This window comes from Andrographis paniculata, unplaced genomic scaffold (genome assembly GCF_009805555.1).
Source record: "Andrographis paniculata isolate CXL003 unplaced genomic scaffold, ASM980555v1 Contig45END, whole genome shotgun sequence".
Taxonomy (NCBI): Eukaryota; Viridiplantae; Streptophyta; class Magnoliopsida; order Lamiales; family Acanthaceae; genus Andrographis; species Andrographis paniculata.
This window is the reverse complement of record NW_026137579.1, coordinates 1401994-1421989: the sequence shown is the minus strand read 5'-3', so window position 1 is coordinate 1421989 and position 19996 is coordinate 1401994. Positions and strand designations below refer to the sequence as shown.

Below are 19996 nucleotides of genomic sequence, written 5' to 3'. Positions count from 1 at the left end.
AATTCATCAAACTAAACTGCGTAAACTCTGTAAATTTTTTAAATTCATATAAATTCATAAACTTTTTAAAATAAAAAAAAATTTATTAAAATCTCAATTGAATACGATCTTTAGTTCAATATTTGAAACCATGAAAACAATTATATTAACTACACATAATTTGATAAATTTATTATACCTACTAAATTTCAAAAAAAAAAAAAAAAAAAAAAGAAAAATTAATACAATCTCACAATAATACTTGCCCACTCAACCACCCGCTCATTACTCATATATGACGTGTCAAATTCCGATTGGTCAAGTAAGAACAAAAAGTTAAGCTCGTTGTAGGCTAGCGGACGCCAAACAGTCCTCAATTCCGGCCTATAAACCGTTTGAAGTTCACCTCTCTTGGCCGGCTCTCTATATATAAACCACCGCTCGATCACCCATCCGATATAAACTAATCAAACAAAAAACCGCATTCAACAGAGCACAGCAATCGCATCCATGGCTCCGATCGCAGTAGGTGACTCCATTCCCGATGGAAACGTGTCGTTCTTCGATGAGAAGGATGAGCTCCAGACCGTGTCGATCCACTCGCTCGCCGCCGGAAAGAAGGTCATCCTCTTCGCGGTTCCCGGCGCCTTCACCCCTACCTGCAGGTAATTTTCCTCCGATTGACCGTTTCATTAGGCTTTATTTTTATATACTGTGTGGTTTTGGGGAAACTAATGGTTTGATTGCGCAGCATGAAGCACGTTCCTGGTTTCATTGAGAAGGCGGAGGAATTGAAGGCGAAAGGCGTTGATGAAATCATCTGCATCAGTGGTATGCTTGAATTTGATTGCGGAAATATGCAGTTCGCGATTGTTTAATAGAAGGATTTATTTACTTGATTTTGTTGTTTTTGTTCTGTTGGTTGATTTATTTCTGCGTTTAGAGTGAATTTATCTATGTTTTTGGCAATTCCTATCTACCTACCCTGGGCATCAACTACCGAGTGTGCGTAGTCAATCAAGTAAAAACAATTTGCGCTCTCCGTGAATATATTGTCATTTCTATATCCGCAAATTGCTATTCTAATCCTCTAAGTTCCATTTTAACGTAGTTTGTTCTCATAAAGCTGTTGAACTAATGTAATTGCTGTGTGCTCTTGCATTCTCGGAAACATTTGTGTTATCTATTTTATATCTTTTTTTTGTTCCTTCCAACATTTCACCATTTCTTTTCAATTCTTATTTCCAGTGAATGATCCATTTGTGATGAAGGCGTGGGCAAAGACCTACCCTGACAACAAGCACGTCAAATTTGTGGCTGATGGCTCTGCAAACTACACTAAAGCACTCGGTCTTGAGCTCGACCTCACCGACAAGGGATTGGGCGTTCGCTCCAAGAGGTATGCACTACTTGTTGAGGACCTCAAGGTTAAGGTAGCCAACATCGAGGCCGGCGGTGAGTTCACTGTCTCGGGTGCTGAGGAGATCATCAAAGCTCTGTAATCTTCTGTGGTATTGCTTCATTCTATTGAAGTCTCCCTATGTTTTGACGGAGATATTTACATGATTTTGTATCCCGATGCTGCTGCAGTGTTTGCTTTTGAATCTTGCCAATAAAATATTGCTACGAATCTTTCTATCTCCTCCGCCTGCACGTTTTATATGGGTTCTTGTTTGGGCTTCGCAGTATGGATTCAGTAACCATACGCGGAAAAAAAAAAAAGAAAAAATCAGATAATGATCCACAAATATCTTCGAAAATGTAATCCAGCCCAATAGATTTCTGAATGATCTATCGCTAGTTCACATACACTTTTCATAATTAAAATAAATTATATTTTAAAAATAATTAAAATTTAAAATATAAATATAAATCAATTATGTAAAAAATTTAAAATATAAATATAAATCAATTACGTAAAAAACTTATAAAATTTAAAATATAATTAAAAATGTATAATTATTAAAATAAATAAATTATATGGAACATATTCGAATTAAAATTCAAATAAAAAATCAATCTAAAATCAAATCCAAACAAACCCCCTTTTTTACCAAAAATAAAAAATAAAAATCCAGACAATTACATCAAATCTCCCAAAATTTCCCTCAATTGGCATCCAGGGTTCCTTTTCTCTTAACTATCAAACGTATAAATACAGCCGTCGCGTGGATCATAGATTACCATAAACAATAATAATCAATGGAGGATCGGCCGTCCTCGCCGCCGTCGAAGAGCTGGAGCATCTACACGCGCCGTGAGATCTCCTCCAAGTATGAAATCCTAGAGTGCATCGGCTCCGGCGCCTATTCCGATGTCTATAAGGCCCGCCGCCGTTCCGACTCCCTAATCGTCGCCCTCAAAGAAGTCCACGACTACCAGTCCGCCTTCCGCGAAATCGAGGCCCTGCAAATGCTTCAGAACTGCCCAAACATCGTCGCCTTGCACGAGTACTTCTACTCTGAAGATGAAGACGCCGTATTAGTTCTCGAGTACTTGCCCACCGATTTGGCCGCCGTAGTGAAGGCTGCTAAGAAGGAATGGGAGGATGGGATCGGTGTAGGCGAGGTGAAGCGGTGGATGGTACAGATTCTTCGTGGTGTCGACGCCTGCCATAGAAATTCGATTGTTCACCGTGATTTGAAGCCGTCGAATCTGCTGATTTCCTCCGATGGAGTTCTCAAAATCGCCGATTTTGGACAGGTATGAGTGGTTTTAACACCTCTTTATTGCTGTTCTATTTCCCTGTCATTTAAGCTAATATGATTTCTTGGGATATTTGACATTTCATTTTTAAATTCGGTGTATATGATTCTGTATAAGTGCTTTATAATATTTTGAAGTAATTTGTTTTTCTTTTGTCCAATCCATGTAATGATCCAGCCCTAGATGTTCTATAGGAATGCAATTTGTGAATTGAATGCCATTATATATCTTTGCCATTGTAGAACAGAAGCTTGCTACCGCCTGTTCAGAGCATCGGCTAATATCAATTACACTTTGCTTTATGTTCTTTGTTTGAATGTTGTTGTGAAACCGTCAGGAACCGTGCATTGTGCTATTGTCATGATATGTATTCTTTCTTCACTCTTCAACACATTGTTGCATTATGATTTTCCCTTCCGACCTGTCTGGTGAATTCAATTGATCATTGGCAAGATAATGGGGTAATAAAAGGTTTATTGTTGTGAAAATGAAGAAGATGATGTCCCAAAGAAAAATAAAGGACTATTTTTACAAGCCTCATTTTTCTGTCTCCAATGCTTCCTTCTCCCTAGGAATGTTTATATGCTATGCTCAAAAATCCTTTTCTCTATGCTGTTTATCCTCAAATATATATATATATTTTTTTTCTGATGATTATGTTTATTTCAGTAAGTACTTCATGAATATATTTTTTTACAAGCAAGATGTTTGATTTTGAAATCTTTGGCTATCTAATTTGTTTTCAATTTTTTGTATATAATTTCTTAGAATAATATTGCATGCATTTAATATATGTTGAATTTACTTTTTAATATTAAAACTTGAGTTGCTTACTTTGTAATAGAAAGTTCAAAGTTTTTTTGTTTCTTGCTTACACATGTAGAGGAAACTGATACGTAAATCATGGCGTTCTAGGTTTCTTTATTGGATATAGAGAACAGATCCAGCTGTGATATTTGATGATTATGATAAATAAATCTATCCACTTTCATAGGTTGATTCTGTTATTTGTTTCCACTGGCCAGAGACACGAGTGAACATATTGGTTATAAACATTTCGTGCATTTTGAATGTTCGTTAATATGTGCTTGCATTCTTCTTTCTCAATTGAGCTCCATTCAAATGGGTTTTCACTGATGTCAAAGAATCCAAAATTTTCCTGATACGATATCAAATTTCTAAGATATCTTATCTTTCCATTTTCTTATGCACTTGAATGTAATTATGTGAATTTCAAGACTTTCCTGTTCTGTGCACATAAAATGCGGTACTCTTTATTTGTTTGAATATGTTTGGTCGTAGGAGATGCTAAAATTATCTTGACTATGAACACAAACATTATGAAAATATATTATTGATTTTTAATGGCTATTTGATGATGGAATACTTGGATATTTACAGCAAGCAGGTGGGGCGACGACAATCCTCTTGTTTATGTTGTATGATAATCATTCTGCTAGAAATAATCTCAAGATGTTTGTTCAATTGATGCCAATAGAATAGGACAAATTGATGGTATAACAACCTCTTTATTTTCTCCTAATTATTTGTCTAATACGTAGGCAAAAATTTTATATCAATGAGTTGTTGCTACCTGTGAAGTTATGTTCTTTCCATGGTTTCTTAAATTGGCCGTAAAATTTCAAATTGTCATGTTTCAGGCCAGGATCCTTCTCGCGCCGGGATTTGTAGACACCAACCCTTACTCTCAGTTCGACGAGCAATCTTCTTCTAGTCAACCACCTTTTCCTCAGCCATCCGAATCCGTTCCACCATTAATGTTTCAGTCAGTGGAAAAGCTAGCGGAATCAGGTAGTGGGAAAGGCTCTTTACATCCTGATAATCCAAGACCCACCGAGAGTCCCCACGACATCGACGAAGATTCCATGACTCAAGATGGAGCTGCTTCTTGTGTCGCCACATGTACTACGATCGATCAGGAGGATCCTTACCTGCAATCCTATTCTTACGAAACTGAGGAAGGAGCTGACGTAAACGGTCCCCTTACCTCCTGTGTCGGGACACGATGGTTCAGAGCACCCGAATTACTCTTCGGCTCCACCAACTATGGGCTGGAAATCGACCTGTGGTCCGTCGGTTGTATTTTTGCCGAGCTGTTTAGCCTCGAGCCATTATTCCCCGGGACTTCAGATATCGATCAGCTCGGAAGAATATTTAATGTTCTCGGAAACTTAACGGAACTAGTTTGGCCTGCCTGCACTCAACTTCCTGATTACAAGATAATTTCGTTTGGAAAAGTCGAAAAGCCAATTGGCTTGGACGAATGCCTCAAGAATCGATCTCCCGACGAGGTGGGTCTCGTTAGGAAGCTGTTGTGTTTCGATCCGTCGAGTAGAGCTACTGCAATGGAACTGCTTCATGACAAGTTCTTGAATGAAGAACCTTTACCAGTCCCGGTATCGGAGTTGAGGGTTCCCGACAAACACGGCGGCGGAGGTATGGATTCGTCGGGCGAATGGAATGGGCGTAGAGGTTTCGATTCCGATTCCGATTTCGATGATTTTGGGTGTGATGTCACCACCACAGAGCATGGGTTCTCGATTCGGTTCTCTTGAGTCGACACGATTAGGGGTAACTATGAAGTCTAAATTTTTTTGTGTCCCTCTCCCTGCGTATGTATGTATCTATTTGGGTCTTTCTAAGTATGAACCCATTGCATGAAATGAGTTGTGTAATTTTTGTATTGCGTCCAACTTTGGGTATTAAGTTATGAGTTGTTGGAAAATATTGATTTGCATTGTATGACCCGAGTTTTTTTACCATATTGCCATTGCAATTCTCCCCCATTAATTTTGATGTTCTGCAATGTTTCTGTTCAATCTAACTGAACTCATTAATTATAGTCACTATATTAATGTTCATAAAAAAAATAATAAAATGCTTAAAATACAATAAGTTAGATTAAAATTATAATTAAATAATTTAATTAAAATTAAAAAATATGTCCGATTTATTGCGGGGGTAATATTTAATATTATTATTATTATTGCGGGTCCGATTTTAGAATTTTCCCACGTTTCTATCTGAATAGATCGCGTCCGTCGTTTACTAGGGATATGGATAAATCTGGAGCGTCCATTGAGGCCCTAATAGATATGTCCGAAAAGTCAACGTTGCGGCAGACTATTTAGCGCCACAATATATTATTTTTATTTAATAAATTTTAAAAAGTGTTCCCATGTGTTTCAGCAAACGCATCCGTTAAAAAAGTTAAAATTTAAATAATTTTTGATGTGATGTTAAAAAATTAAATTTAAATAATTTTTTATAAATATAAATCAAAATTGATGTAATATTTTAAATATAAAATAAATTTATAATATAATATAAAATAAAATAATTTTATAATATTATATTATTTTAAAAAAATATATATTAATAATAAAAACCTAGTAACAAAAAGAAAACAATAAAATTATTTTAAAGAAAATAATTTAATATAAAATAGTAAAATAGTAATCCAAATTGATTCTTATAGGATGCTCTCTACGTTTATTAAATTTAGTCAATTTGAATCCAATGCGAAGTTTGAATGAATATTTTATTAAAAAAATAATTAATATTTTTAAAAATTTAATTAAAAATTAAAATAAATAAAGAGAGAATTTAATAATATTAGTAGTTATTGAATGAAAAGTAATAATTATATGTTAATTTGTTAATTTTGTCAAAATTAATAATAAAATAAATTGAGTGGATAAATAAAAAAATAAAAAAATAAAATTGATGGACGAAAAAAAATATTAAAATAAGTTGCTATTTTATTATAATAATATTTGAAAAACTCAAAATATTTATAGATATAAATAGAAACCATACTAGTATTATTTACAGAAGTATTTCACATAGACTTTTCTGTGTCGGGGTAATAATTCCATACTCTCTTCTCTAACATAGAATACCAGTTTCTAGAAGATTAGACACGTGTCCAGTGACGTGGATGATATTTCGAGTCATTGTGGACCTCTATCCTGCACTTGCTCGCACTGGATAACTACCCACCCAGGCTATCACTCCCGTCAAATTCCCTGAAGAAATAAGGCATCTGAGATCAACGGTGCGTAGTCGACCTCTGAAGGTTCTATGAATTGAGGCCGTCGATTGGAGCTGCCCATTTCAAACCGTTGGATGGAATGGTGATGCTCATCCAACCGTTGAAATATTCACAAAATTGAATTTCAAAAGCTAAGCTAAAGAGGGAGGAAGTGAATCAAAAACCAGACCAGAGAGCCCAATTCGAAGAAGAATTCTTGGTTCTGTTTGCCTTTTCCAACGATACGTTCTGGAAATTGAGGCGCAGGATTTGTATCTTAATATTATTGTGTGGATCGAAAACTCTCGCGATTGAGGAGGAAGGGCACTGCGATTATTTTGTTTTTCTTTGAATTTTCTCTTCTTTTTAGTCTCAGCTGCTTTCAATTGTGGCGGAGTTTTCAAATTCGAATAATGATTCCGTTTTTAGGTCGCCCCCAATGTGAATTTGGTAGGAGTACTTCTGGAGAGGGAAATGACTGAAATTCGATTACTATTTGGTTGGATTTTTTTTCTTCGTTCGAAAGTAGTTGTGCGGTGAATTTGTTGAGTTGTTGCTGTTGTTGTTGTGAGATTTTTAATTTAGATTTGATTTTGAAATGGAGAATAGAGAAGGAGGAGATTTTCCTCCAAAAGAGCCGCCGCTGCCGCAATCGGAGGCATCTTCTACGGCGGCGGGAGTGGATTTTCCGGCGAGGAAGCTGGTGAGGCAGCTGGATTTTACTGGCTTTAGTGGTGGCGCATCGAGCGGGGAGCAGCAACAACCGGCGAAGCTGAGCCATCCACTCCCGCCTCCGCAGCCTCAGTTGACACAACCCGCCCAGCCGACGAAATCGCCTCACTTGCAGCCGCCGCAGATGCTTTTCATGACGATGCAGCAGCCGCCGCAGCCGACGGCGCCACCCACGCATCCATCGATACGTCCTCTTGTGTGAGTCGCCTTTGCCAGTTCGAATTCGTTGTTCTTTTTCCTTTTTTTTTTGGGAAAAGGTTGAACCTTTCATGCAAAAATTATATCTTTGGTGCTTACGTTGTTGATCTTTCTGGCAACATTAGGTTTCTGGTAAATTCTTTCTCTTCTATTGGGATGAGTTTTATTTTCGCGTTTAATATATGAACATTCAACTGAATTATCTATTCACACGACATTTCTTTAATCCCACGTTGGTAATTCGCTCCGTCTTACACTTCTGGTAGAAGAAAACAACCAAAGAAGAGAGAGAGACTTTGAACGTGCTATGAATTGATACTGTTAATATGTTTCCCCAAAAGGCTTTTTCTTTGCACCTGCAAGTTGTCATGGAGTAAATGTTTTACAAAATTTATGGCATCAAATTCATTTACTCATTTTGTTTGTACTTGTGTTGGTGCTCACTTTTTCTTTAAGGGATTGATTTATGATAAATGGTGTAGATTTGTTTGTTTTGGTTTCTCTCACTATTAAATTCTTGCCTCTTCAATAGTTCTATGTTTGTTATTGCAACAAATTACAAGAAAGCCTGCAGAAAATTATGTGCCAATTTAACTTCTTTTCCCACCTGTGGGAAATAGTTTTTTTGCTTTCATTTAGCATTTGAATTTTTTTTCCAAGCTTGCATCTTTATTCTAATCGAGGGGAAGTGATGGACTATCTAATTGATTTCCCATAAGCCCCGTTGATTAATAGATTCATAAATGTTGCCTGTGCTTAAATTGTGCTTCATTGAATTAAGCATTTATGAGAGCTCAGTTATGATATAATGATAATTTTTCCTTCTGTTTCTTTAGTGCTATTTTACAGCAATCTTTTTTCCTCAGGAAACCTGAATCACCTAGATCACGGATAAGACAAAATGCAAATGAAGCCAAGGATGGTACACCAAAGAAGCAAAAGCACTGTAATTGCAAACATTCCCGGTGTTTGAAGTTGTAAGCAGCTATTGCTTCTCATCTTTTTTTTTCTTGTACAACAGTGATTGTTGTCAGGATACTTTCTTGCAGATTGTTAGTTAATGTGAATTAAAATAGGTAATAACTCATTGTAGGTAGGTAAAGAATTATATCCAGTTTTTTTTAATTAGGCCTTTCATTCTTTGTAATTTACATCCTCAAGCCATTGCTCTGTGTAAATCAATACCTAAGATGGACATTCCTATTGTACAAAATCAAAATTCTGATTTAAGGACAGGAAAACGTTGTTCAAGTGATTGCAGGATGTCGACATATCATCTGTGAACTCACCATCTCTCTCTGGGTTAGTAATGTTGATCCTATTATGATCTTAATAGGTCATCAACTATGAAATATATTTTAGCTCAAAGTTTAGCTTGCTTATTGACACTATCCACCCTGTAACTGATGTAGTCAACAGAGGAAACTAGCTATGTGACTCAAGATATCAGTTAAGGTGCTGGTGCATTTTTGTTTGCGGACTTATCTTAGTGTATATATTAGGAACTGGTAATTTCATTTTTTTCTTCTCAAAAGCCTTGTTTTAAGTAACAGCTCACTATGTTGATTCTTAAATTTTGCATACTTAATATGTGTTTGATGTTTGTGTGTCACTTAAAGTTTTCCAAAATGAATGAAATTGAGAATGACAGTAGTGGTCAATCCTGTATTTAGTTCTTTTGATTTTTCCTTGATTTGTTTTTTCTTTTTTAATTGAATTATACATCATTTTGGTGGGTTACAGTGTAATGCTTATACTAACAATATTTCAGGTATTGTGAGTGTTTTGCTTCTGGAATTTATTGTGATGGTTGCAACTGTGTAAATTGTCATAACAATGTTGAAAATGAAGGCGCCAGACGTGAAGCCATTGAGGCTACACTGGAGCGCAATCCAAATGCTTTCAGGCCAAAAATTGCTAACAGTCCGCATGCAGCTAGAGATAGCCGGGTATGATCAGACTCAAAATTCCGTCTCATGAAATATGCTTTACAAAACATTTCACAGACCTTTTAGTTTGCTACACTTGCTTTAGTAGGATATATAATTTTATTGGTGACATCAGTTATTGAAAGTTCATCCTCATTGATTCATGCTGCTTGTCAAAACAGTTTGCAGGATGTATTGTGTTGCATATGTAATAATTGCAATTGAACAAATCATTCAGAAAGACTAGCCTCTTTCCTTTCAATAACAAAAATGGGTTTCCTTTTGACCTCAATTGATTTGTAAAATTATTCACTATGCCTTGATCTTTTGACTGGTTAGCTATAGCATGATAAGCAAGTGGAACCTCATGGCTCTAATAAGAGTTTCAAATGAAAGGAAAACTTAGCTACAGTGGTTTCTTTTATGATGGCATGTCAGATGAATGTCTAAAGTTAATTTGTGCCATTTTTTTTCTCAAATGTCATACAGTTGTAGGAGCTATGGCAATATTATAAGACCCATCACTTATTAGTGATTCCATTGTGTATGCAATAACTATGTATGACAGTTTGGTCTTGTCAGCATGAGATGTTCAAAGGTTTTTCTTTTGTTTCAATTGCTGTAAGTAAAAAATAATATATTCTTTTGGTGTGAATATTTATGAGCTGTATGTTAGTTTGTTATATTTTCTATTGCTTTCACATATATAATATATATATTGTGAAGACATATAGTCAGTCATCTATAAGGGTGGGTATTAGTTTACATGGAATACATATATATATATGTGTGTGTGTGTGTGTGTGTGTGTGTACAGTATTAGTTTTTTTGAATATATGTGTGTCTAAATAGGATTGACTGATATTTCCGGAGTGTGGTATATGTCTCCCTGATGAGAAAGGAAATCATGAGAATATAATCATTAATCACTATGCATCATCCAACCTCTTCCATCACATTAGGTTATGTATCTTATAGGGAAGAAAACTTTGAATTGATGCAAACATTGGTATCTTTCAATATGATAAAGAAAGTGGAACTTTCTACACAGCCATGATTTCTTGATTGGTGTGACATTAGCTGCTGAAGAAAGGATCTGATTGCTGTACTGTGGTTTTTCCCTTTTTGGGTTTCCCATGTGAACCTGGTGTTCATCTTGTTCGATTGTTTCATTGCATTAAATCACATCTTTCATCAGTGGTATGGTTTCTGAGTTTGTTTATTCCGCACATTTATCCCATAATCCCTGGCAGCGAACAGGTATGCCCTAGTCATATATGAATGAAATTATGCCTGGATTCTTATATGGTAATGCAAAGTTGAATCAGCAATCTTCTACCACATATGTGATCAGTTTGTTACTTTTATACAACCTCTACTGCTTGCGTTTCAGTACATTATAAATTACATTGTATTTGTTGCTTAATTATGATATTATGATCACTTGATCAGTGAATTTTGTAAATATGCAGGAGGAGGCTGGTGAAGGTTTGATTCCAGCAAAGCATAACAAGGGATGCCACTGCAAGAAATCTGGATGCTTGAAGAAGTACTGTGAATGTTTTCAAGCAAATATCCTTTGTTCTGAAAACTGCAAGTGCCTGGATTGCAAAAACTACGAAGGAAGTGAAGAGAGACAGGCTCTTTTTCATGGAGATCATGCCAACAACATGACATTTATCCAGCAGGCAGCAAATGCTGCCATAACAGGTGCTATAGGTTCTTCTGGTTATGGCTCTCGGTCACCCCCCCTAAACAAAAAACGGAAAGGTCAGGAGCTGTTCCTTCTATCCAACATAAAAGATTCTGTTCACAGGCTTGGACAGTTGCAACAGGTATTTATTTACTTTTCCATATGCCTCTTAAAGCTGCTAACATTTATTTAGTCAAATGATCTTCAAAATGATGATCTGGCTTTACATCTTTCATGTGGCTTCGTCCACTCTTTTAAATCCTATTCCTCCCTAGAATGGACATAACTACTTAATCATCCTGAATCAATATTAGCCAATTCAGAAGAATATAAAAACCAAACAAGATTTCTTTCAATTAGAACACATAATGGATAGGTTTTTTCAAACTACACACACATGGACACATAGCTTCAGTAGTTGGATTTGATGAGTAATTTGATCTTTCCTTGGGTTGTATTTGAGAAAGATCCAGTGAAATAAGTTTTGGTTCCATGCAGTAATATATGGCATGATTTATGTGAGTTAGTAAATACTTTGTCCAGAGGCTCTTACAAGTTAATTTTCTGAACCTGAGGTATAATGATACCATGAAATGTGGAGTTGAGAACGAGTTTCGAGTAATGTTCAACCTCAAACGCATGCACTCAATTTTCTATGCTGTTGTGAGAAAACCTGATTATTCTCTCCACATATATCATAGTAAATCATTAGTTACTGATTATATTTGACTAATCTTGTCAAAACCAAATAAAAGTTGCTAAATAGGTTTTTGCCTGAACAAGCAGGACAAATAGTTATAATGGAAATCTTATGTTTCCCTTTATCATTCAACAGTTAAAATGTGATTCAACGTTTTATTTTAACTCTTGTATTTTCAATTAATAGGCTAACCCTAATGAGGCATCTGTTACTTTCTCTTCATCATCTACAATTCCTGTCTCTCACCCAGCTAATACTTCAGCCACAGGCCCTTCAAAGTTTACTTACAGGTATATGTGCATGAATACATTTTTTTTTCTTTTTTCTATTGCTTTATGATTTTCCTGACTTGAATGTGGTGCATCACATTTTTAGGTCTCTCTTAGCTGACATAATTCAACCCCAGGACTTAAAGGAACTTTGTTCGGTACTTGCTGTATATTCAGCAGAAGCTGCAAAGATGCTTGCAGGTACACTTTAATATGAAGGTCTTCAAAGTTTGGCGGTTTTTTATCTGAACAACATAATTAGCATAATCTCTGAAAGTTAGATAAAATGAGAAGTTGAAGAATAAATTATTGTACTACATTATCTAGTTTACCATACTAAAAATAATTTGATCATTTAAAAGATTTGAATGAAAAACAGTTATATAGCAATTAATAAATTATTAGTAACTCTATGCACTCTATAAATACCCTTGTACTATAAGTATCCTTGTACATCATTATGTTTCGGCTATATCCTTGACGTCATTGGCTACAATAACTATTTGCAAAGGTTGATTTTTACTTAAAGATTATTGCATGTGAAGCTTTAGCTTGTCATAGGAAATTTAGATCTTAAGATCTTTTTGAAACAAAAGTCCAAGTGTATCATAAAGCACATATTTTTGAATGGTATTGACTTGTGAGTGATATTGTAAATTTGTTTCAGTTCATGAATTTAGTCTCTTCTCTGCTCTATTTTTTACAGAGGAAAGAAGTACTGCCGAAAAGCAAGTAGAAGATCAGAAAGAAACCTCAATGGCATCAACAATTCAAGATCCATCCCAATGTACAGCTGAGAAACCTGGTACTGATATCCAAAACCAGGCTGAGAAAACTAAACCTGAGGAATCTGGTTCAGATGGATCTGTTGTATCAAAAGGAAGGCCAATGTCTCCGAGCACGTTAGCTCTAATGTGTGACGAACAAGATACAGCATTCACTACTGCTGCTAGACCTGATAGATTGGAAGTTAATAGCAATGCTTCTTCCCATTTGCCAGTTGAGCAAAGTGAGGCATATGGAGAGCAGGAAAGAATTGTTTTAACGAAGTTCAGAGATTGTCTTAACCGGCTCATCACTCTAGGAGAAATAAAAGGTAAGTTGTTTGTTCTCTCATATTTGGAGTCTCCATCATAATTCATGTGTTTCTTATCGTGCATAGTATTTCTAGATCGATCTTAAATTTTAGATTGGTGGTAACATATATGCCTTGGCCAAGTCTTCACAAAATCTGGGATTTTTCCGATATCAGTTGATCCCAACATCCCTTATGTTCAAGAGTATATTGTAAATCTATTTGGCTGAATTGTCATCATCCTATTGAATCAAATTTATATGGACAGTTCTTCTGTTATGAATGAAACAGTAATTTCAATTCTTGTTTCTGATAGTTATTACCTATGCTTTCCCCCAGTCACTAACCCACCCTTTGTGTTCCATCCTGCAGAAACAAAATACTCTTCACTGGCGCAAACTGAATCCAGCAATGAAAACTCCGACAACACATCAAATTCAAGAAGTGAACTGCACCACGAACAGCCCACCAGCAATGGCGTCGCCCAAATGGTCCCTCCACAGAGGACTCATGCATCAGCTCCTCCCCAAACTACTTCTGTGAATAGCTTACCCTCCCTGAGAATATCTCCGCCTGCCGAAAATGGGGAAGCAAGAACTTGAAGTAAGCAAGGCTTATAAGCTGCTTCAGACACATGCTGCTACATCTCTGTAATATAAGGCCGATGGAGGATCGGCTTTTTTGGGTATGGCAGCAAAAAACAAAAAGGAAAGAACACTACACATAGAGACCACCATTGGTAGAACTGATTCAAATCTGATAGTAATCTTCATTTCATCATTGATAATATTAATTAATTTAGAGATCAACTGTTCTTTTTCTCCCCCTTATTCTGGGCTAGTTTATGTGCAATTATAACATGTAAATTGGCAGGACAGTCTTTGTTACCTTTGTAATAAAGGATAAGGGTATTTATTTTTTACTTCTTCCTGTCCTACTTTGTTTTTTTGTTATTTTTTGTTTATGGTCAGTTGGCTTTTCCGTGATTTAAAAATATTGGTCATTTTTTTGTTTAAAAATATATAAATATTGGAATAGTGAATAATGAATAGTAATTAAGCAAGTAATAAACTATTGTTTTTATAATAAGGAGTAATTATACAATAATATTAAAATAATTTTAATTTTTAATTAAATTATAAATATTACTTAAGTACAATTATTTTATATGTAAAATAAAAATATTAAAATCTGTAATAGCATCCTCATATCCATTTCTAATTTAACTAATAAAAAAAAATATTATTTCTTTTTAATTTAGTATAAACTCTTAAGGACCTAGAGATTATTATTTAAATTATTATTTTTTCCTTAAACATTAAAATAGAAAATTAAAAAAATATCGATTACGTGTAATTAGGTATCCCCGGTCCATTAAGCCCACCAGTTGTAGATCATGCCTCCAAAATTACTTCTCAATTCTACCACCGCCGTTGCTGCCGCCGTCGCGTCGCCCGCCGCCGCCGCCGTGGCCAGTCAATTTGTTCGTCCAATTGCAGGTTAATTTTCGTTTGTTGTTTGGGGTTCCGTGTATATATATATATTATGTATTGATGTACGATAAAAATAGACATTAGACTCTGAATTGGTGAATCGGCGAGGAAGAAAAGGTTCTTTCAGATTTCCTTTTATGTTGGTATATCATGGATTCCGATCGTTCTCCAGTTTTCGAGCTGGCAATCTTCTTCCGTGTAATGGATCAATTGTGTTATCCTGACGGAAGATTGAAATGCTGATTCTGTGACGCTTCACAGTGCGTCTCACGAATTATTGCGTCAGTGATTTCAAATATGTATGTTATAACTAATGATGGAAAACACCATCGATTCAGGAAATCCAACAGTTCCAATAATTCGTTGATGTATGTTTTAAAATTGTGAAGCCCGTGGTTGCTTTGGCTTAATTATCATCTCTCTTTGAAGCCCTCGCGCCAATTGCATTGTTCTTTATTAACATGCAGCTGGTACAAATCCATTGAAAAGAACACACCTATGGGTTGTAACGATTTGGATTTAGAGTTACATGCCATTTATGCCAATGCTGTGTTCTTTTTCTTTTTTAAATTGAAGATCATTGTTTGATTGTGGAAATCTTGTTATTTTAACCACTCAAACTGTGATTTGTCCACATCCTACCGAATGAATTCAAATCCAGCGCCCTGAGGATGAATTTGACACCACCCCCGGGGGGATGAGAAGGCTGATATGTTAATGCTTTGATTTGTTGAAACTTGACAGCAGAGATGGATGGTTCTGGTTTTGATCTTGAGCAAAAGGAAGTAGTTTGTGGAGATAGCGATGACGAAGGAGCAGTGCGTCTTCGTTCTGGTGGGGAAGTGGTTGATGTGAACGAGGGGCAAGATGAAGCTCACATTCTAGAGTTAGAAAAGAAGCTGTTGGAACATGTTGTGTACAGTGAGGAAGAAGCATACATGTTGTACTGTGATTATGCACACGCAATGGGTTTTAATGTCCGTAGAGGGAAGCAATACTATTTTACAGGTTCCAGAAGGATAAGATCGAAAACTTATTGCTGTTCGAAAGAAGGGGTTAAAGATGACAAAACAGATATCACTAGTGTGGGTTACAAAAAGCCAGAAACAAGAACAGGATGCCGAGCAATGATATCATTTGTATGTGATGATAATGGCCAATGGAAGGTGACAAGATTTTTCAAGGAACATAACCATGACATGGCCCTACCGTATGCAAAGCCTTCAGTGAAATCTGGTCAAGCAATTTTAGCTGCAAATTCTTTTTGTAATGGCAATGCCCTAGAGTCAGTGGTTAGTATTCCTTCTCTGTCTCATACTTCAATCCTTAAATATATATAAGTGTAACTATAGTGGCCTTACACAAGAACCAACTTCAATTGCTATTTTGTAATACCTCAATAAGAACATAGAATACTTAACTAATCTGTGCTATAATTATTCAAGAGGCCTATATCATTATGAAAAGTACTTTGGTATTGATCGTGTTGCATATTTCACGTGCTATTTAGTAACAGTCTAGTTGGGTCCTTAAAAGCTGATGAGAAACAATGAATCATAATTGTATAACATGTTTTGGATGCAAGTTCAACTAGCTAAGTCATGCACTCTAACCTCTTAATTTTTATATCGCAAGCATCATTTATTTAAATATGTACATGACATTTATTTAAATGATGAGTGGTATTAAATAGTATGCATTTCATTAAGAATGCCTCAATAACTAACCATTCATATTCTTGTGATATTACAGTAATTTTTCATGCTAGGCAGAGATTGTGCTTGGTTTCAAAATAGAAAACCTATATTATGATTGTTCTGCTATCAATAATATACTTTCTAGTCCATTTATGCACCCCCGATATAGACTGTTAAAAGGTGAACATTTATCTTGGTACTTATGTACCTCTAGTTTTTTGGGATTATTATGCTCCTAATCATTGTGAATCCATTGGGGTTTCCATCGAATGCTAATCACTTTAGTCATCCTGGTGTTTTCTTCAATATGTAGTAGTAATGTTGATAATATGCTTCCATAGAAGTTTTCATTTGGTAGGCTGATCTGTAGTGTCTTTCACACTGAGATTTATTTATTTATTTTTAATATTTAATCACTTGCATTTGTTCTGCGACGTCCCTTATAATAGTTTTAGAAGCTCATTTATGTTATTTTTCGGCACGCATCTGTGTTAGTGAATAGCTAACAAGGAAATTGTTTTTTAAATAGAAGCCAGACAAATTAAAAAGAGTTTACCCTGCAGACCCTGGTGGCTCTGCTGAATTTATCAGACAAGTATAATTCTTCTGTGAAGTGTAGGAACTAATTTTGATTAAATAAGCCAAATCTTTGGAATTCATATAAATGTTATTAAGCCTTAAAGTTACATTCCAATTTTCATTCCCACACAGGTTCCCTAATTTTCCTGATATTAGTTATTGAAAGTTTAAGCTTTTGATGCAAAAGTTGTTCAGATACGACTGGGTTTATTTTGCTGGTAATGTTAGTTTTAATTTTTGGTGACGTCGAAGTGTCTTTCTTGCATATTTTATTTTGGTTGGAACTAATATTCAACATTTAGAATCCTTTCTAATCTGTCATATTTCTTAATTTCCAGACCATCCATGTTTACGGAATGCTATATAATCCTTGATTCACCATTATATATTACTCTTGAAAATTCCTCTCATCCCATCATCATCTTATATCTGCAGAACGAGCATGACAAAATCCGGGAACTATCATTACAACTAGCCATCGCCAAAACCAGAGCAGAAACTTTCGAAAGGCAGGCTGCTATCTACAAGAGGCAGCTGCATACAATCGTGCAGCACATCGAAGAACACAACCACTCGTTGTCAAATAAGATCCAAAAGGTTTTACACAGTGTCAAGGAGTTGGAATCCAAGGATCAATGATCGAAGTCGTAGACTTTTAGTGAGTTTAAGATTCAGATTCATTGCATCCATTAATGGAAGATTGTGATTTAGTGAAGCTAACATGTTAGAAGCAGGCAGGTTGTTTTGTACAGATACTTGCACATACATAATGCTTATTATACTAAAAAGTAGATTTTTTTATTTTTTTTACTTTTTTATTTTTTCTAAAAAGTAGTTGAATATGCAGTGCAGCTCATGCAAATTTAATTCTCTGGACATTATTTGATTTATGAAGCAACCTTATGTACTAGTATTTATTTATTGGAGGTTTTTCCAGGTTGGAGACAAACTACTGGTCGGTGCAATGCACCGAACACAGAGAAACCTAAATGTAATTATTTATTGGAACCGTCACTGTCCTAAAACTGCATGTGAAGAAGTTGGACATATGTAGTCAGAAGGAAGCCTTCACGGGCGCCATGAAATTTATATTCCATTGTCTTGTTTCTTTGAATGTGCCAAATCACTCGCTTCTCGAGTGGTCTATTCTGGACTGGTCTGTGTTGTTTTGTTTGTTTTAGTTGATGAAAAGATTGGTGGTGAAGGAAACAATTTGAAGCTCTGAATGGGATGGAAGAGGGCAGCTCCAAAGCGTTTGTTGATGACGACGCAGTCAAGTTCCGGAAGTCTCTGAAAGTCAGTCAATTTTCTTCATGCCACTAATGAATGCATCATTTAGGGTTTTCGTTTTCGTCGTCGTCTGCAACGAAAATTTTGATTTGGTGATATTTGCAGGAGCTGAGGGTGTTGAGCTCTCAGCTGTACCATATTGCTGATTATTGCGAAACAGCTTTCGGTAGATCGCGGAACAAGAGACTGTGAGTTTTTATTTAATTTTCCTGGTACTAAATCATGTTTTACAGTGATAAATTCTAGACTGGCATGGTATGTACTTTTCTCTGTAATTTTAAGACTGTTGAATGAAAGTCATATTAGAACTGAGAGATGTTACATTTCGTAAAATTTGTTTGATTCAGCATTGTGGAAGGCGCGAAGAAATATGCGTCCGAGGCCGTGGTGACGGTAGTCGATCATCTAGGGAGCATATCAGCCAGTCTTGAGCTCACCATTTCAAGGAGCAATCCAGTTCCAGATGCACAACGCAGGATCGACAGCCTGAACCAGGTCGGCACATTCATACATCCTTAGTTTATTGCTGATGCCAGGCCTGAATTGGTATGTGGATGTAATTTAATTGACTAAGCAGAGAATCTGGACATGCCAAGATCAGTTTCACAAGGTTGCCCTGGCCAGGTTTCGATGGCATGCCGAGCTCTCGAGATTCCATCATCGCTACATATCTTTGCGTACGTTACTTGCGCTGTTTGTACACGCCTCGTTTAGATTGTTGTCGCATTGGTGGCTCGTTTTTGATACCTTCTTTTGATCCAGTAGCTATATGCAGTCCTGCGACTATGAGCTCTGCATCGAGGTTATCGGATGATCAATTTACTACTCTGTTGAATACTTTGTTGGCATTTCAATGGCGGCCTAATTCAGCCAATTTTGCAACGCAGAGATCCCGGCAAAGATGGGGATGCTTTCAGTTGCAAGAACCATCTGCTTCGAAATTTTAAAGCCGAGGAAGATAACAAAGGTTAAGTTGGGACTACAACATTCTGATCTTCACAATTATGATAGCTACGGCGATCATCTGATCAATCCAGTTGCTCGTTTGCAGTGCTGGTGCCGGTGCAAGACGTTGGGATCCAGACATTGCCCCGGCTGGAGATCTCCAAGTTCCGGCTTCAGGTGCAACATTGGTCTTTTTCCATTCTTTGTTTGTTTTGGTTGTCATATTGTGTCGATGCAGTCACATTCTTGGCTGTCCACAGGAGAATCCCAAGTCGAAGCCGAAGCCGAAGCACAGCGGGGTTGTAATAAAATCAAAGGCACCGGCGACAGCGCCGAACAGGGCAGCTGCGCTTATAAGGCGTGGCAAAAGAATTATTCTTGCATAATCTCTGCTCTTTCTAAATGTGTTTTTTTCCCACTGTATTATCATAGCATACGATAGTAAAAAGATTTTAAAAATAAATAGTAATCTCTTTCTTCATCTTTTGTCGTTAATTATGATGAATAATAAAATGGAATTTGTATTAACTGTACTCTTGTAATATTTCTGTACTGTATGGATCTCGCTAAATGTTTTATCTTATATTTCTTTGCATTACAATAACGCATATACTTTTGCTATAATAGTCAACTGATTTCGTCTACTTGAAGAAATAAA

The 19996-nt window shown here is 36.1% G+C and overlaps 5 protein-coding genes across 10 annotated transcripts; all 5 read left to right on the top strand.

Annotated features, from left to right (window-relative positions):
- Nucleotides 1-427: 427 nt before the first annotated feature.
- LOC127252124 (peroxiredoxin-2B) lies at nt 428-1619 on the top strand. Its single transcript, XM_051276165.1, has 3 exons — nt 428-644; nt 731-810; nt 1228-1619. The coding sequence occupies exons 1-3, from the start codon at nt 490-492 to the stop codon at nt 1479-1481; spliced, it is 489 nt and encodes a 162-aa protein (XP_051132122.1). The 5' UTR covers nt 428-489; the 3' UTR covers nt 1482-1619.
- Nucleotides 1620-2067: 448 nt separating this feature from the next.
- On the top strand, nt 2068-5446 carry LOC127252137 (cyclin-dependent kinase F-1). The gene is made up of 2 exons (XM_051276185.1): nt 2068-2682; nt 4347-5446. The coding sequence occupies exons 1-2, from the start codon at nt 2182-2184 to the stop codon at nt 5259-5261; spliced, it is 1416 nt and encodes a 471-aa protein (XP_051132142.1). The 5' UTR covers nt 2068-2181; the 3' UTR covers nt 5262-5446.
- A 1446-nt stretch (nt 5447-6892) lies between these two features.
- On the top strand, nt 6893-14041 carry LOC127251894 (protein tesmin/TSO1-like CXC 5). Of its 2 annotated transcripts, XM_051275837.1 has the most exons (9): nt 6893-7238; nt 7349-7669; nt 8536-8646; nt 9441-9618; nt 11070-11432; nt 12177-12280; nt 12366-12460; nt 12966-13355; nt 13707-14041. In XM_051275837.1, exons 2-9 carry the CDS (start codon nt 7596-7598, stop codon nt 13934-13936), a joined length of 1545 nt encoding a protein of 514 aa, XP_051131794.1. In that variant the 5' UTR covers nt 6893-7238; nt 7349-7595; the 3' UTR covers nt 13937-14041. The 2 variants fall into 2 exon arrangements, with proteins under 2 accessions (XP_051131794.1, XP_051131793.1); XM_051275836.1 differs by having other exon boundaries at nt 6893-7669.
- Nucleotides 14042-14677: 636 nt separating this feature from the next.
- LOC127251803 (protein FAR1-RELATED SEQUENCE 12-like) lies at nt 14678-18080 on the top strand. 3 transcript variants are annotated; one of them, XM_051275675.1, is made up of 3 exons: nt 14678-14833; nt 15572-16119; nt 17539-18080. In XM_051275675.1, exons 1-3 carry the CDS (start codon nt 14731-14733, stop codon nt 17740-17742), a joined length of 855 nt encoding a protein of 284 aa, XP_051131632.1. In that variant the 5' UTR covers nt 14678-14730; the 3' UTR covers nt 17743-18080. The 3 variants fall into 3 exon arrangements, with proteins under 3 accessions (XP_051131632.1, XP_051131633.1, XP_051131634.1); XM_051275676.1 differs by having other exon boundaries at nt 14682-14833; nt 15575-16119; XM_051275677.1 differs by having other exon boundaries at nt 14697-14833; nt 15489-16119.
- Nucleotides 18081-18215: 135 nt separating this feature from the next.
- On the top strand, nt 18216-19933 carry LOC127251804 (probable protein ABIL5). 3 transcript variants are annotated; one of them, XM_051275678.1, is made up of 8 exons: nt 18216-18399; nt 18499-18581; nt 18741-18888; nt 18971-19070; nt 19156-19195; nt 19281-19360; nt 19445-19515; nt 19599-19933. In XM_051275678.1, the coding sequence occupies exons 1-8, from the start codon at nt 18334-18336 to the stop codon at nt 19722-19724; spliced, it is 714 nt and encodes a 237-aa protein (XP_051131635.1). In that variant the 5' UTR covers nt 18216-18333; the 3' UTR covers nt 19725-19933. The 3 variants fall into 3 exon arrangements, with proteins under 3 accessions (XP_051131635.1, XP_051131637.1, XP_051131636.1); XM_051275679.1 differs by having other exon boundaries at nt 18219-18399; nt 19159-19195; XM_051275680.1 differs by lacking the exon at nt 19156-19195 and having other exon boundaries at nt 18217-18399.
- Nucleotides 19934-19996: the final 63 nt, after the last annotated feature.

What these genes read in the sequence shown, in the direction of transcription:
- LOC127252124 (XM_051276165.1), top strand. Translation starts at nt 490, where the DNA reads ATGGCTCCGATCGCAGTAGGTGACTCCATTCCCGATGGAAACGTGTCG. An exon ending in GCCTTCACCCCTACCTGCAG is followed by an intron (nt 645 to 730) that starts GTAATTTTCCTC and finishes TTGATTGCGCAG; the next exon opens with CATGAAGCACGTTCCTGGTT. An exon ending in TGAAATCATCTGCATCAGTG is followed by an intron (nt 811 to 1,227) that starts GTATGCTTGAAT and finishes TCTTATTTCCAG; the next exon opens with TGAATGATCCATTTGTGATG.
- LOC127252137 (XM_051276185.1), top strand. Translation starts at nt 2,182, where the DNA reads ATGGAGGATCGGCCGTCCTCGCCGCCGTCGAAGAGCTGGAGCATCTAC. An exon ending in AAATCGCCGATTTTGGACAG is followed by an intron (nt 2,683 to 4,346) that starts GTATGAGTGGTT and finishes GTCATGTTTCAG; the next exon opens with GCCAGGATCCTTCTCGCGCC.
- LOC127251894 (XM_051275836.1), top strand. Translation starts at nt 7,338, where the DNA reads ATGGAGAATAGAGAAGGAGGAGATTTTCCTCCAAAAGAGCCGCCGCTG. An exon ending in CATTCCCGGTGTTTGAAGTT is followed by an intron (nt 8,647 to 9,440) that starts GTAAGCAGCTAT and finishes ACAATATTTCAG; the next exon opens with GTATTGTGAGTGTTTTGCTT. An exon ending in AGCTGCAAAGATGCTTGCAG is followed by an intron (nt 12,461 to 12,965) that starts GTACACTTTAAT and finishes TATTTTTTACAG; the next exon opens with AGGAAAGAAGTACTGCCGAA.
- LOC127251803 (XM_051275675.1), top strand. Translation starts at nt 14,731, where the DNA reads ATGCCTCCAAAATTACTTCTCAATTCTACCACCGCCGTTGCTGCCGCC. An exon ending in ATTTGTTCGTCCAATTGCAG is followed by an intron (nt 14,834 to 15,571) that starts GTTAATTTTCGT and finishes GAAACTTGACAG; the next exon opens with CAGAGATGGATGGTTCTGGT. An exon ending in GCAATGCCCTAGAGTCAGTG is followed by an intron (nt 16,120 to 17,538) that starts GTTAGTATTCCT and finishes TTATATCTGCAG; the next exon opens with AACGAGCATGACAAAATCCG.
- LOC127251804 (XM_051275678.1), top strand. Translation starts at nt 18,334, where the DNA reads ATGGAAGAGGGCAGCTCCAAAGCGTTTGTTGATGACGACGCAGTCAAG. An exon ending in AGCCGAGGAAGATAACAAAG is followed by an intron (nt 19,361 to 19,444) that starts GTTAAGTTGGGA and finishes GCTCGTTTGCAG; the next exon opens with TGCTGGTGCCGGTGCAAGAC. An exon ending in TCTCCAAGTTCCGGCTTCAG is followed by an intron (nt 19,516 to 19,598) that starts GTGCAACATTGG and finishes GGCTGTCCACAG; the next exon opens with GAGAATCCCAAGTCGAAGCC.